The sequence below is a fragment of the Dermacentor albipictus genome, chromosome 4 (genome assembly GCF_038994185.2).
Source record: "Dermacentor albipictus isolate Rhodes 1998 colony chromosome 4, USDA_Dalb.pri_finalv2, whole genome shotgun sequence".
NCBI classification, from domain to species: Eukaryota; Metazoa; Arthropoda; class Arachnida; order Ixodida; family Ixodidae; genus Dermacentor; species Dermacentor albipictus.
In genome coordinates, this window is record NC_091824.1 from 3969798 (window position 1) to 3982956 (window position 13159).

The window sequence follows — 13159 nt, forward strand, 5'->3', positions numbered from 1 at the left end:
GTGCATCGCATGTAATGTTAACGAGGTCGTTAATGAAGTACAGAGTACTGCTGACCCGACAGACACGAGCACTGATGTCGACTCAGATCTGCGTGCTGAAGTGCAGTGCCAGCTGGACGATGCAGTTGAGGACAGTTTGTAGGATTGTGAGCTGTGTAGCTCAAGAGAAGACAACTGCATTGTTCAGGGATCGGTGCAGCTGTCCACCACTGTAGGTGGACAGCTGCACCTAGAGTGATAGACAGGTAGCCAAGAGAGGGATGATTTAGTTATGACGATTGAGACCAACGAGCTGTGTGCCAATGCACAGCGTGAGCTGGGCAATGCGGTAAAGGGCAGTTCGCAGGAGTGTGAATTGCTTAGCTCGAGTAAAGACTGCTGCATTGTTCCAGAGTCGGTTGAGCTGTCCGCCAGTCAAGGCAAAGAGAGAGTTGATTTAAATGAAAACTCAGACTGTGCAGGTAGGAGAGCGATCTGGGCTGACAAGATGTGTCCCGGCCAGCTTGAGGCGTGAGAAGGCGGCATGAAAGGGAGTTCGAGGAAAAGTGCCATAGAAAGAAGTGCGGTAAATATTGGAATGCGGTGATCTGAGACTAGAGTTTCTTTCAATATTAAAGTATGAGCTTTCCTTATGTTTTCGTTTGAGAAGCTCCGAGGTTTGAAGGAGATGTTTTATGTAAACCTTTAGTTTCGTGAAGTGTTAATTAATGAGTAGATAGGCTTTCTTTTTTTGTGTGTGTGAATAACCTGGAGCGTCAAGGTTATCGGTTAGATGCCTGTGGTAATGTGCATGTGAATTAGTTAACTTTCTTTTTTTTTAGAAGTGTTTTCGAAGTTTCTAAGGTTGATCGCGTAGGTTTTCAGTAAGTGCATGATTTGCACCGAGGAGCATTGTTAGTTCCATTTGCGCATGTCCTGTGCGGACAAAAGGAAGCAGAATGTTTGTGGCTGGGTCGCTCATGTGTGTTGAGGGCGGCCGCGTTCGGACTTTTCTAGTAAGCGTGCGTTGAACTAGTTATTAGAAGACAAATTTTTTTGAAGGTTCTTCTGAGTTGCTAAGTTACGCAAGTTTAGTTCTTTTAAGGTACGTGTCCTGTATGGACTAGAGGAAGAAACGTGAGTAAGTGCTATGAAACGTTTGCTTACGACGCAAGCACGTGTTGTGAATAGGGACCACGAAGCTAGCACGATTGCTATTGCATACCTCTAGAGTTGACGAGACTATTCAGTGGCACCAGTACAGGCGATAAGTACGCCACTGCAATAGGGTAAGAACAGGCTGTTCGTGAAGTTAGGGTGCTTAAGTTATGTTGGGGTATTGGTGGTTTAGAGCCTTCGGTTTAGTTCTGTGTAAACCTTTGCTTTCATGCAGCACGACAGCCGGTTTTGGTTAAGTTAAAGGGTAATGTGAATGCTTGCTTTGGTGGCACAAAATTCTGGGGTCAAAATTTGGGGTTTCCAGTTGAGTGGGTTACGTTGAAATTTAGATAGGAAGCCTGGTTGGTTAACGGCTGATTCCGGGCTTTTGCATGCTGGGTAGTATTGTGTTGCCGGAACCTACTCTTCTGTGCCGGTTGTTGTGAGATGGTTTAAGGCATTTTAAGTTTCCAGTTGTAGAGAGCCAAGCCACGTTCTTGGTCGCCAGCCATTCTCATCCTGCCCGGCGGTTATCATCACTGGCCAGTCGAGATTTTCCGGGCCATGGAGAATGTCACGATCCGCCCAGGTTTGTGAACGAGGGAGGGCTTGAGGCACCCTCAGTTAAACAGACGTTCTGCAGCATGGTGGTGATGAACGATGACTGACCGCCGAGCAGCTGTGCTCGTCTGTGTTTATTGGGTGCCACCGGCGACCAATGTTTCCTCCCAAGCCTGGCAGGCCACCGAGCCTGGTGGGCCAACGAAGATTATGCCCCAGGGGGCATCACATGCTTCTTACAGAGGAGATGTTTCGATCGGCCTGTGGTGGTAGTGACCTTCGAACCTTTACCAGCCCGCTGCGATGAATCGAATGCGGAGAGAGCCAAGCGGACCTTTGGACAGCCCAACTGCGCTAGCAAGGCTAGCCACGTTTGGCGGACTGAGTATTGTTAGTTGGTTTGCTATCGCCTTCATGGTCTAATTGGAGCAAGAGAACTCCTGGAAAAGGGTATTTTACGTCGCTTTCTCGCGGGCCCCAGTAATCGTCACAGTCATTTGACAGACGCGGTGGCTAACTGGGGAGTTAGCTCTGGAATCAAGAGGCGCCAGCTTGAGTCAAGCGTGACAACCCCCGTCTATGAGGTCCCTCTCCGCTTGGTATGTTCAGTAAAACAAAAGCGCGGGAATGAGTGTGTGATCTCCCGTCCTCAAAAGCGGGTCAACTAAGACTATGACGACTTTGGATGGTCCGGTTCGACGAAGGTTGGATGGCAGTTTTCCTAGGGAGGACAGAGGGTTTTCAAGCAGCTGTCTTCGGCTGCTCGGTGTGCTTCATTTTTCAGTCATGCTAGACTGATGAAATGCAACATTCTCCTGCCTTGATGTAGATATTGTAAATAAATCCCGTACTCATAGTTCTCGATGAGAGCAAGTTCCTCCCTTCAACCATGTCCCAAGCGTGGATGAGTCGGACGACGGCATGGGCCTGCTACTGCATTTTTACATGCCTGACTCCAACTCGTACAGTGTGCACATTGTTCAGTTTTTGTTTCCTTTTTTTTCACATTTTAGGCTTGGAGATGTACTATTGGCACACTTGATTGGCTCACTTCACTGTATCAAATATTAGTATTGCATATCAAAGGGAGAGTGGCTGAGAACTTTTCTGAAATGCTGCAGCACAAGCCAAAAATAAGAACATATTTTGGGTGAAGCCTTTGGCCAGATGTGGTTTGTTTTGCTAGTGCTGTTTGCTGATCCCTTGGGGATATCCATCATGCATTCAGGGGTGTGCGGCCCTTTGGTGTGTCCTTGCTGGTGGCTGGCTGGGACAATGGCCGTGGCTATGTCTTCCAGTGTGATCCATCGGTGAGTATCTGTCACACTGATAATCTCTTGAGTTGTGCATCAGCCAGACCATTGTTGCTTTGGCCAACAAAGTGCAGCTAAATTCCATAAAATGGAAAATTCAGAGGAAGGGGGGTAAGAGTCCACCACTGATCTCTACTATAGGGCACAGGTTAGCGCCTTGACTGAAGCCCCGAACCGAAGTTCAGCATTTCTACTTCTCATAAAATGCCCGCATGTTGTGCTGTAAACTACAAAAGCAGGCCAAAGAAGTCTTTGGGGAATACATCCACAATGGGCCATTGTTACACCAACAGCGTTGTTAACATGAGTGGCATGCGCTGGAAACACTGGTGATTGAGAAAATGCTTTACGTTTAAGAAAAAGTATTGCATACAGGTTCAGATTATTGTAAAAGCTCTTAACGACCATACAAAAACGACACTCCCTAAAAGGGGGAAAACCAAAAAGAAAAATTATGGCCACAGTATAGTCTGACTACATGGGCTACAGTCGCCGACTGATAAATTGGAGGCCGAGAACCCGGATATACTCTGTAATCCGGACAGCTTTGCGGCACCGCCACTGGCCCCATAGACTTAATGTGTAAACACGACCATTATTTCGAACAGTCACCAGCTCTACATTCGATTATCCGGACTTCGTCCATGGCTGTAGCGCACGCAGACTCTGCCGCCATTATCTCCTGTGGCAATCTTGACCGGACATCAAGTATAGCCTCAGAGATTAAGTGCTAAATGGTAATCACTAAGGCCATGCCTTAGTCGCAGCACTGCGCCTAAAAGATTTCACGGCAAATGCCTGAATTGTGAGATCTCATCAACATTGTGATCATCACACCTATCACAACTTCAAAACGTCCAGCTGAAAAATGTGCAATTTCTCATCATATTCTTCGGGCAATTTTTGGCATATACCTGTCCACCTTCGAAGAGAAAATACTTTTTCTTTTCATAAAACTTGATAGCCAGCACCTGCTCGCTTTGAAGTCACTCCGCATTAGCCCTTTCTGTAGGGCTAACTGCATCACCCGTACTTTGAACAGATCGGTCGTCACAGGCTGCTGTGCCGATCGCTGCTCGTGCACGTATTCCGCGAGCAGCTCTTCTATTTTGGCGAAGCGACCCTGCTACCCTTCCTTGTTGCTTTGCTGGCAAAAATATTCTCCTGTTTGCGCCAGTCCCGCATGCAAGTTTCGGGAATTCCAAACGCCCGTGATGCGGCCCGATTTTCGTCCGCCTCCACGCACATGATAACTTTCATTTTAAATGCGGAATCATGGTGGACTTGTGTCTTCACAGTCGGCGCTTCCACTCTGACTGAATAAACGCAGAAAATGGTAAGACAGGCGGTAGACTAGGTTACACCAGCGCCTGGTTACACGTACAGCATGGAGGTATGCACATATAGAAGCTACGGCAGCTAAGCTAGAAGTGCATACAAGGTGGCCATTTTTAGAATGCCGATGGTGATATGGTAACATAGATTTAGGGTTGTACTCAATTCTTATTCGCATGCAATTTTTGTACCCTTTTTATTGGAATGAAGGTGCACGTTAGATTAGAGTAAACAAGGTATATGTGCCCCCATGTGTGCTACATAAAAGCTAGACCTGCACCGTGAGTAGCATGAACAGCGGGGGCTCAAACGATGAGAACCGCCGTTAGTCTCAAGTTGGTCAGTGGACCCCAACTCAAAAAAAAAGAGAAATGTCTAGCAATGCGCATCACTTCAGTATGAAACACGTGTCATTGAACAGTGGGTCAAACTAAGATATGAAGTGCAACTTTCGTGTCTGAGCCCAGCGACGTTTTCAACTACAATGAAACGAGTGCGCCAAGCAATGTGTGCAACACCATAATGAAGCCTGCTGAATCAGAAGCGTGAACGGCGAGGCTCAAGACAACATGAAGCATGGGTTTCGTAGCAGCGGGTGAACGTTTCCAACTACAACCATGCTGAACGTTATTTAGGTTGAAGAAAGGCTGCAGACGCTCGCGCTTCCACCAAGTCATCCGATAAAATACGAGTGACTTCTGATGAACGGCCACTTTCCTCACCAAAGCGCGGATCCCACGTATTTTAAAGGTTTGCCTGGACGATCCTGTGCAGCCAAATCTTTCAGCGAGCTGTGTTGCTTCTTCCGGATGGAATAATGAAAAGTCTTTACCTCTAGCCTCCCATAAGCACAACATAGGCTAGGCAACGCCGCAATACGTAAATGGTGCCAGCGCTAGCGAAATGCTTCCTGCCAAAACTTTGCTGCCAGAAACCAAATGAAGCGTGATTTCGATACCAAAAAAGCATGTGCTAGCACGTGACCACGGCGACTAATAGCAGGAGCGACTCTCTGGAGGCGTGGCAGGCAAGAGCGAAAGCAGCAAAGTTCGGAGGAATTCGTTACTTCTTTATTTAGGGGCTTTACTGGCGATAATGCTGTGGCGCCATCTGCTAACTGCAAATCAAGCCACTTTTATGCCTCGATGTCACCTCTATAATCTTAGCAGTGTCAAAACAAACAGCTGATCTCAGTAATAACAGCAAGTCAGCTTTGTGCTCTGCGGTTGATGAGACTAAGCGATATTGCTATTTACAGTGAAATCTTGATACAGTTGGACTTCTCAGTAACAAATCCGGCAGGGAACTAAAAAAAATTCGCTTTCGTGGGAATTTCGTTGTTGCGAAAAGAGACGGCACGGATAGGTAATGCGTTGCAGAACGAAACTTTACTGTCAAAATTCTATTAGCCTACTTTGGCAAGCTTGCTCAGCGATATAGAACCACATTTTCAACAGCACGAAGTGCACCGCATGTGTCGATTATTATTCTAGGTCAGTTGCTTTCCGTGATGTGATCACTTTTGAGAGATCATGTGTAACTCGACATTGGACGCAGTGCAACAGTGTGACACGTATGCCATGATGTCTGTGATTTGATAGCTAGCTGATGCGACTAAGATCAGCCTCGCACGTGCTCCATGCATGCAGCACCGTTTCTCCAGCGCACGCTGTCGCCTGTAGCGCCAACGCGTCTGGTACCAAGCACGAAAGTGATTGTATTGTTATGTTGCAGAAGTTACATATAAAGTTGTATTTACAATACTGTTACGCGGCAAAGGAAGTCGGAAATATATTTACGGGATATTTACAATTACTGTAGTAGCTGACAAGATGGTAGACAGTGCGTGAAGTTGCGCATAGTCCTCTTTGGACCAAGCTTAAAACGTCTTCTTTGTCAGCGTGTCACATGACCTTCGGTGGCTAAAGCACCGGCCCGGTGCTGGTTAGGAGGCGGTGGAGTGAAACGACTTAAGAAGGCGGGATGTGTACCACATCGGAGCAATGCTGAGCCACAGTTGCATCAAGAGGGGCGATTTCGTACGTGATGCTAGTTACTTGACGCAAAACTCGGTAAGGGCCAGAGTAGCGTGAAAGTAACTTCTCCGAGAGGCCAAAGGAGAACTAGGGCACCCGGTGTGTAATAGACGTCATGATGGCGAGCGTCATTTAAGCACCACTGATTTTCCTATGACTCCACAAGTTGATGTCAAGCAATATGGCGCTCTTTTTGTGCTTTGAGTATGGCTTCATGGGCATACTCAAATGTGAAATTCAGACTAGCAGGCAGAACAGTGTCGAAAGGTAGAGTAGGGTCACGACCAGGCAAGAGGAAGAATACAGAGAAGCTTGCGGTATCATGGCGAGACGAATTATAGGCAAAAGTAACGAACGGCAATGCAACATCCCAGTTGAGATGGTCAGCGGAGACATACATAGACAGCATGTCAGCAAGGGTTCGGTTGAGATGCTTGGTTAGACTGTTCGTTTGTGGATGGTAAGCAGTAGCAAGTTTGTGCTTAGTCATGCACGAGTCTAGAATGTCATTGGCAACTTTAGAAAGAAAGCAGTGGCCTCGGTCGGTGAGAAGCTGTCGAGGGGCACCGTGGTGAAGGACGACATTCTCTAGGAGGGAGTTGGCGACATCATTTGCACAGCTTGTCGGAAAAACCTGTATGATTGCGTATCAGGTGGCGTAGTCTGTTGCTACAGCACTCCACTTGTTTCCCGAAGCCGATGTAGGAAAAGGGCCTAAAAGATCAACACCTACATGGAAGAATGGTTCGGATGGTACGTCAATACAAAGGTGTAAAGGTCACACGCAGCGATATAATGGCAGATGTCATGGTGTAGACCAGGCCAAAAGGAGCGCTGATGAACGTGGTCATAAGTCCGTGACACGCCAAGGTGACTGGAAGTTGGTACATCATGAAGCTGGACAAGAAGTCTGACCGCAGATGCTCGGGTGCAACAAAGAGTCGGTCAGGGCCGTTTGGGTGCGTGTTAGAGCGGTACCATGTGCCGTCATGAAGTTCAAACATGCGAAGGTAAGGATTGGGCGTCATTGAAGTCGGCTGTTGAATAAGGTCTTGTAAGGAGGCCTCACGACGTTCTGCTCCAACATCGCGAAAAACAGCCAGAGAGAGATCGGTGACAAATATGCCGGTCACAGAAACGTCAGGTGGGTCGACAGAATGGTGCGACAAGCAGTCCGCATCTTGATGTAACCGGTCGATTTTGTATACAACTGAGCAGTTTTATTCTTGAAGGTGTAGAGCCCCACGGCCAAGGTGCCCTTTATGATCCTTCAAGGAAGAAAACCAACACAGATCGTGATGATCAGTGATGACTGTGAATTGCTGGCCGTACAAAGAGGGGCAGAATTTACACTGCCCAAACAAGAGCCAGACACTCGCGTTTGGTGATAGAATACTTGCGCTCAGCAGGGGAAAGAAGGCAACTGGCATAGGCAATAACACATTCCTGCCTTTGTTGTTTCTGGGCCAAGATAGCTCCAATACCGTGGCCACTGGCATTGGTACGGACTTCTGTTTGGAGCTGACGAGCTCCAAACAGAAGTCCGTACCAATCAAGACAATGGAAACGGAATGTTATCCCTGAAACAACATATCATAATTGCACAAAATATTGTCTGAGTTGCTTCCTATTATAACCTGTAATATCTACATACAGTCAAACCTCGATATATCGAACACGGATATATCGAATTATTGCATATATCGAACACTTTCTATATCACGTGGAAAATCGCATGCATTTTTAATTTTTTATTTCGAACGGGGCCGGATGTAAAATGGATATATCGAACTCCGCCGCCCCAGACCAAGTGCGCTCTGTTGACAGGAGGCAAGCTTTCCCGCAACACTCTCGAAGATAGCGGCGGCGCGATGGGCGTTTCAGACTGCTGTGTACGACAGCTCCCACATCGGTTGCGCCGAGGGCGCCATTTGAACGTAGCGGCGTACACACGCGGCGGCTTGGAGCCAGCCACGGCCGGTCTCGAGGGGAGCGTGCGCGGCCGTGAGCCAGCCCGGCCGCCTCGATCACGTGCGCCCGCGCCCCCGCCGTGCGCGCGTGATTGAGGCGGCCGTGGAGCCAGTTGGAGCGCTTTGTCGGTGCTGAGCCACACAGCATGTGCATTGAGGACTTCGTTGGCGGTGACGACAGCACCGGAACAGTGGCGGAGTTAACAGACGTGGAGATCGCGGCAGAAGTGACTGCTGAGCGGCCAAATGAAGACGCTGCCGAGGCTGATCCAGCAAGCGCTGATGTTGCCCTGCTCCCGACTGCAACTGAGGCTGTAGCTGCTTTGGCCGTTGTGCGCCGCTACTGCGGTGCAATAGAAGGCACTGGACCGTCTCTTGTGGACCGTTTGGACTATGTTGAGGACGCCGTGGTCAAGCACGCGGTTGCCAATATGAAGCAGGCTACGCTGCTTGAGTACTTTCAGCGAACGAAATAAATACTTTGTTTGAAGCTTCATGTGAGTATCTATTATGCCACGATTGGTTCATTAATTGATTTGTGCTAGTTTTTGATGCGTTTTCTACGTGATTTTATATATCGAATTCTGGCTATATCGAACTATTTTGCGATCACCGCGCTGTTCGATATATTGAGGTTCGACTGTATTTGTTGAGAATAAACGATAAGTCGCAGGCTAGTGATTGGTGTTTGTAGCAGTGTGTATGGAAATGTGGACTAATCCATTTGTCAGATTTCCTTTTGTTTATCATAGGCTTACGGTGTTCTAAGCATGCTAGACGTTCAATGAAGTTCTTTACTAATGTGTCAGAAAATTGGATCACATATAATATCCGGTATGCGTAAAGGTGATCTACTCTCACAATATTAAACAATTTATATGCATCTCTAGTCGTAGACAAAGGTTCCAGGTTCCGATGTGACGAATAATTTTTTTCTGCTATATCAAAAGTCTGTTTATATTGGCTTTAGTTGTCGTGCACCAGACCAATACACAGTAGTTCAGGAGTGAATTGAAAAGGGCGTAATATATCTGTATTTTGGCAGAGGCTGGCGGCATGCCGCGACAACGGCATAGTACTCCCGTCACAGAGGATAGTTTTTTACATAGATAGCTTTCATGTGTATCCCTAATTAAAGTAAATGAAAAATGAGCACCAAGAATTTTGTAAATGTCAACAATCCGTATTTCTCGATCCTCAAAAATAACTTTATTGTTTAATATTGCCTTTTTGTTTTTTGCATGAAATATCATAACCTTTGTCTTTGTTGTATTAAAATTTTAAGTTGATTTTCCTTAGACCATATAGATAGCTTCTTTAGTAGATCGTTACATTGTGATGATAACTGGTTTATATCAGATCCTTCCATTAAAATGGTGCTGTTGTCTGCATATATAATAAATTTCACCCTTCTGTCTAAATCTACTATATCATTAATATAGATGTTAAATAAAAGTTGTCCCAGCACACTCCCTTGCGGTACCCCAAATTTATTGTGTAAGAGGGTTTAGGTTGCGCCATTTATACATGTGCACTGTAGCCGTTTACTAAGATTTGATTCTAATAAATTTAAAGAATTACCATGTATACCATAAGACTGCAATTTGCCAAGTAGTGTAGAATAATCAAGGCAGTCAAACGCCTTGCCAAAATCTACAAATAGAGTAAGCGTAAACATGTTCTTTTCTATGTTTTGTAGGATGTATTCCTTTATTGAAAGTAGAGCTGTCTCTGTTGATCTCCCCTTTCTGAAACCGAACTGTGCATTTGTTAAAACATCACACTTGTTGAGAAATTTTGTCATGTGAGAGAATAACATTTTTTCGAGACCCTTAGAAAAAACAGGCAATACAGATATTGGTCTATAGTTACTCGGTACATTGTGATCACCACCTTTAAAGATCGCTGTAACCCCGGCACATTTTATACGTTCTGGGAAGCTTCCCGATTGCAACACTAGGTTGAATATATGTATGTGCCAGTAAATTAAAAATGTAACATAAACAGTATTTTATGGGCTTTACCTGTACATTTTCAATATCGACTGCATTGCTATTTTTTAAGGTAGCGAAGGTATTGTAAGCTTATATTCATCAATGGGCTGCATAAAAATGGATTGCTGAATAGTGTTAAGTATACCTTTGGTGGTAGAAGGTGTATTTGTGGGATCGCCGTATGCGAGGGTGGTTTTAACAAAGTGCTCGTTGAAAAAAATCTGCAAGTGATTTACCGCTGATACGGAACCATTGTGTATTATTGTATTCGGGACACTGGTTTTGTTCTTATGGCCCAGTAAAGTATTGATTATTTTTCACGTTACATCCGGTTGCTGTCGACTGACATCCGCAAAAATACTTTGATATGTATTTTTTGCTTGCTCAGCATTCAACCGATTCCTATAAATTTTAAATTCTTTTAATGTGATCTCAGGACGTGTCCATAAAAATGAATGGTACTTGCGATGCTTTTCTTTAATCATCTTCAAATGTTGTTTAGTGATCCATGGTATTCTAGCTTTTCTTGGAGATTTTATAACTTTATAAGGAAAATGCTTATGGTAAATTCTTGTAAAGCTATCGATGAAAATATTGTATATGTCGTTCGCATCTTGGTTTTCTAACACAGATAACCAGTCGCAACTAGCTATCTCCTTTTTAAAAGACTCAAGCCTATCTTGTGTGATAAGCTGTATCTTAAATGCAGTAGTAGAGTTTCTGCACGTGTTGGATTCATTACAACACATCAGAAAAACTGGACAGTGATCACTAAGGTCCAATGCAATCATGCCAGCACTATAGACTGCAGTGTCTATATTTGTCACAATAAGGTCAAGGGCAGATAAGGAGGAACACGTGATTCTTGTTGTCGGACCGATGTGATTTTCAAAACCCGATGATGATAGTACAGAAAAGAAAGCTTGTGAGCATTTACCATCTAAAACATTGATATTGAAATTACCACCGCATATAAGCCTATAGTTTTCCTTACTAACATAATGTAAGAAAGCCTCATAGAACTCAATGAAGCGCGCTAAATTTCTGCTAGGAGGACGATAAACAACAGAAATCATTTGACCTTTATGCTTCATTGTTAAGATCTCATAGTCAACAGTTGAACGGCTCTACTAGGATAGCATTTCACAATTTTTATGTCTAGTCACAAGGAGTGCCACGCCACCGCGCCCCGCCTGTTTGCGCGGTTTAGAAAAAAGTTTTGGTAACCATGCGGTTGGAACATTTTACACCCGGAGGTGTACCATGTTTCAGAAAACACTATAATATCGAATCTGAAAGGAAATTGATTGAGAAAAAGCGAGATATCGTCTTCCTTGTTTAAAACAGAGCGCACGTTGATGTGTAGGATAGATTCACATGATGAATTGCAGTATTTGATTTCTTTGGGTAGAATTAATTCTTTGTATTCCATGTTTGCATACATCGATTTCCAACCCAGCGACGAGGGCGACTACTCATTGATGACAGCTAGGTCATGGTTATCCCTTATTGTGTACACTCTGCTGTTTTCAGTCTTTCTAACTTTGATATGGCAGTTATCGGTCCAGATGAACCTTCATTTCATTTTTTTGAGTGCGTGTGCTTGCACAAACAGGCATTTCTTTTCAGGGGTGAGGTGCTCGTTTACGAAAACCTTATTTTCCTGGGAAAAGCCAAGTGCTGTCGTTGTCAGACGAGCCCTTCTAGTCTTCCTCAGAAAGTCGGATTTTTTTCAGCCGCGAGCAAAAACGAACGATTACATTCTTGCCATGCTTTGAATTAACAGGGTGGGGGATGTCAACATCACTGGGCGTAACAGGACAGCCAACTTTTTCTGCAATGGACTGAATTACTGCGACACAGTCCTCATCATCAGTGCAAGGTGCACCTTTAATTTCAATATTATTCTGTCTAGAATATTGCTCAAGGTCTGCCACCCTCTTTGACAGCTGTTCGTTTGATTTTTTCAATGTCTTTTTCCCCGAAACTAGCATCTCCTGGTTCTTTTTCATTTCCTCGTACAGAGTGTTAAACAGTGAAACACTCTGTTGCAGTCCCTCTACCTCAGAGCGTAATTTTTATAGTTCACGAGACAGTTCAGCATTCGAAGGCATGGTAGCAAGCAAAGAAAAAATTACAACTTCGCAACTTGGCAGTGACGATGGCAAAGCAAGAAAAAAAAGAAGAAAAAGAAAAAGTACAAATTTGTTCAAACACTAACCTGCAGCAAAAGGGCAACAAGGATTAGGCAATATTGAAGTGTCGTTGTCGCCACTGCCAAGTGAAACAAGCCGTAGTCGACGTCCTCTTTTATGGATGCCTCTAATATCCCATGATGCTGCAGTGTTACCGGAACAGCCTACAGTAGCACCTCCTGGTCGCAGTTTGACTCGCCTAGTCGAACACGTAGGCTCGTGCGATGATCTGCGCTGATTTCAGTGCAAGAAACAGCCGCGCAGAAGCAGCGATCTGCAGCAAAAGGACAAGGATCAGGCGATATCGAAGTGTCGTCGTCGCCACTGCCAAGAGTACCTAATCCAGACGTTAGAGGCAATACAAAATTGAGCTGTTCGTTTTATAACATCCAAATATGATTCTTGGTTCAGTGTTACTAACATCAAAGCTTCAATTGGTCTAACCCCCCTGGCATCCCGTCGTAAGATAGCAAGCCTCTGCCCCTTTTCATAAGCTATATTATCATTTGCCTCATTTATGTGAGAGCCTAATTTGGCCGCCCGTGACATCATCACGACGTCTGTTTAATTGTCACAGTGTCCAACGCATTCAGGGTTCAACTAACACTTTCAATATAT

At 45.1% G+C, this 13159-nt stretch overlaps 1 protein-coding gene across 1 annotated transcript in view; it reads left to right on the forward strand.

Annotated features, from left to right (window-relative positions):
• Prosalpha2 (proteasome alpha2 subunit) overlaps window positions 1-13159 on the forward strand; it is a 97715-nt gene that overhangs the window by 33925 nt on the left and 50631 nt on the right. Inside the window, exon 5 of the mRNA XM_070536812.1 lies at window positions 2927-3008. Within this exon, the coding sequence (XP_070392913.1) occupies window positions 2927-3008 (82 nt within the window). The remainder of the gene's footprint in view (window positions 1-2926; window positions 3009-13159) is intronic.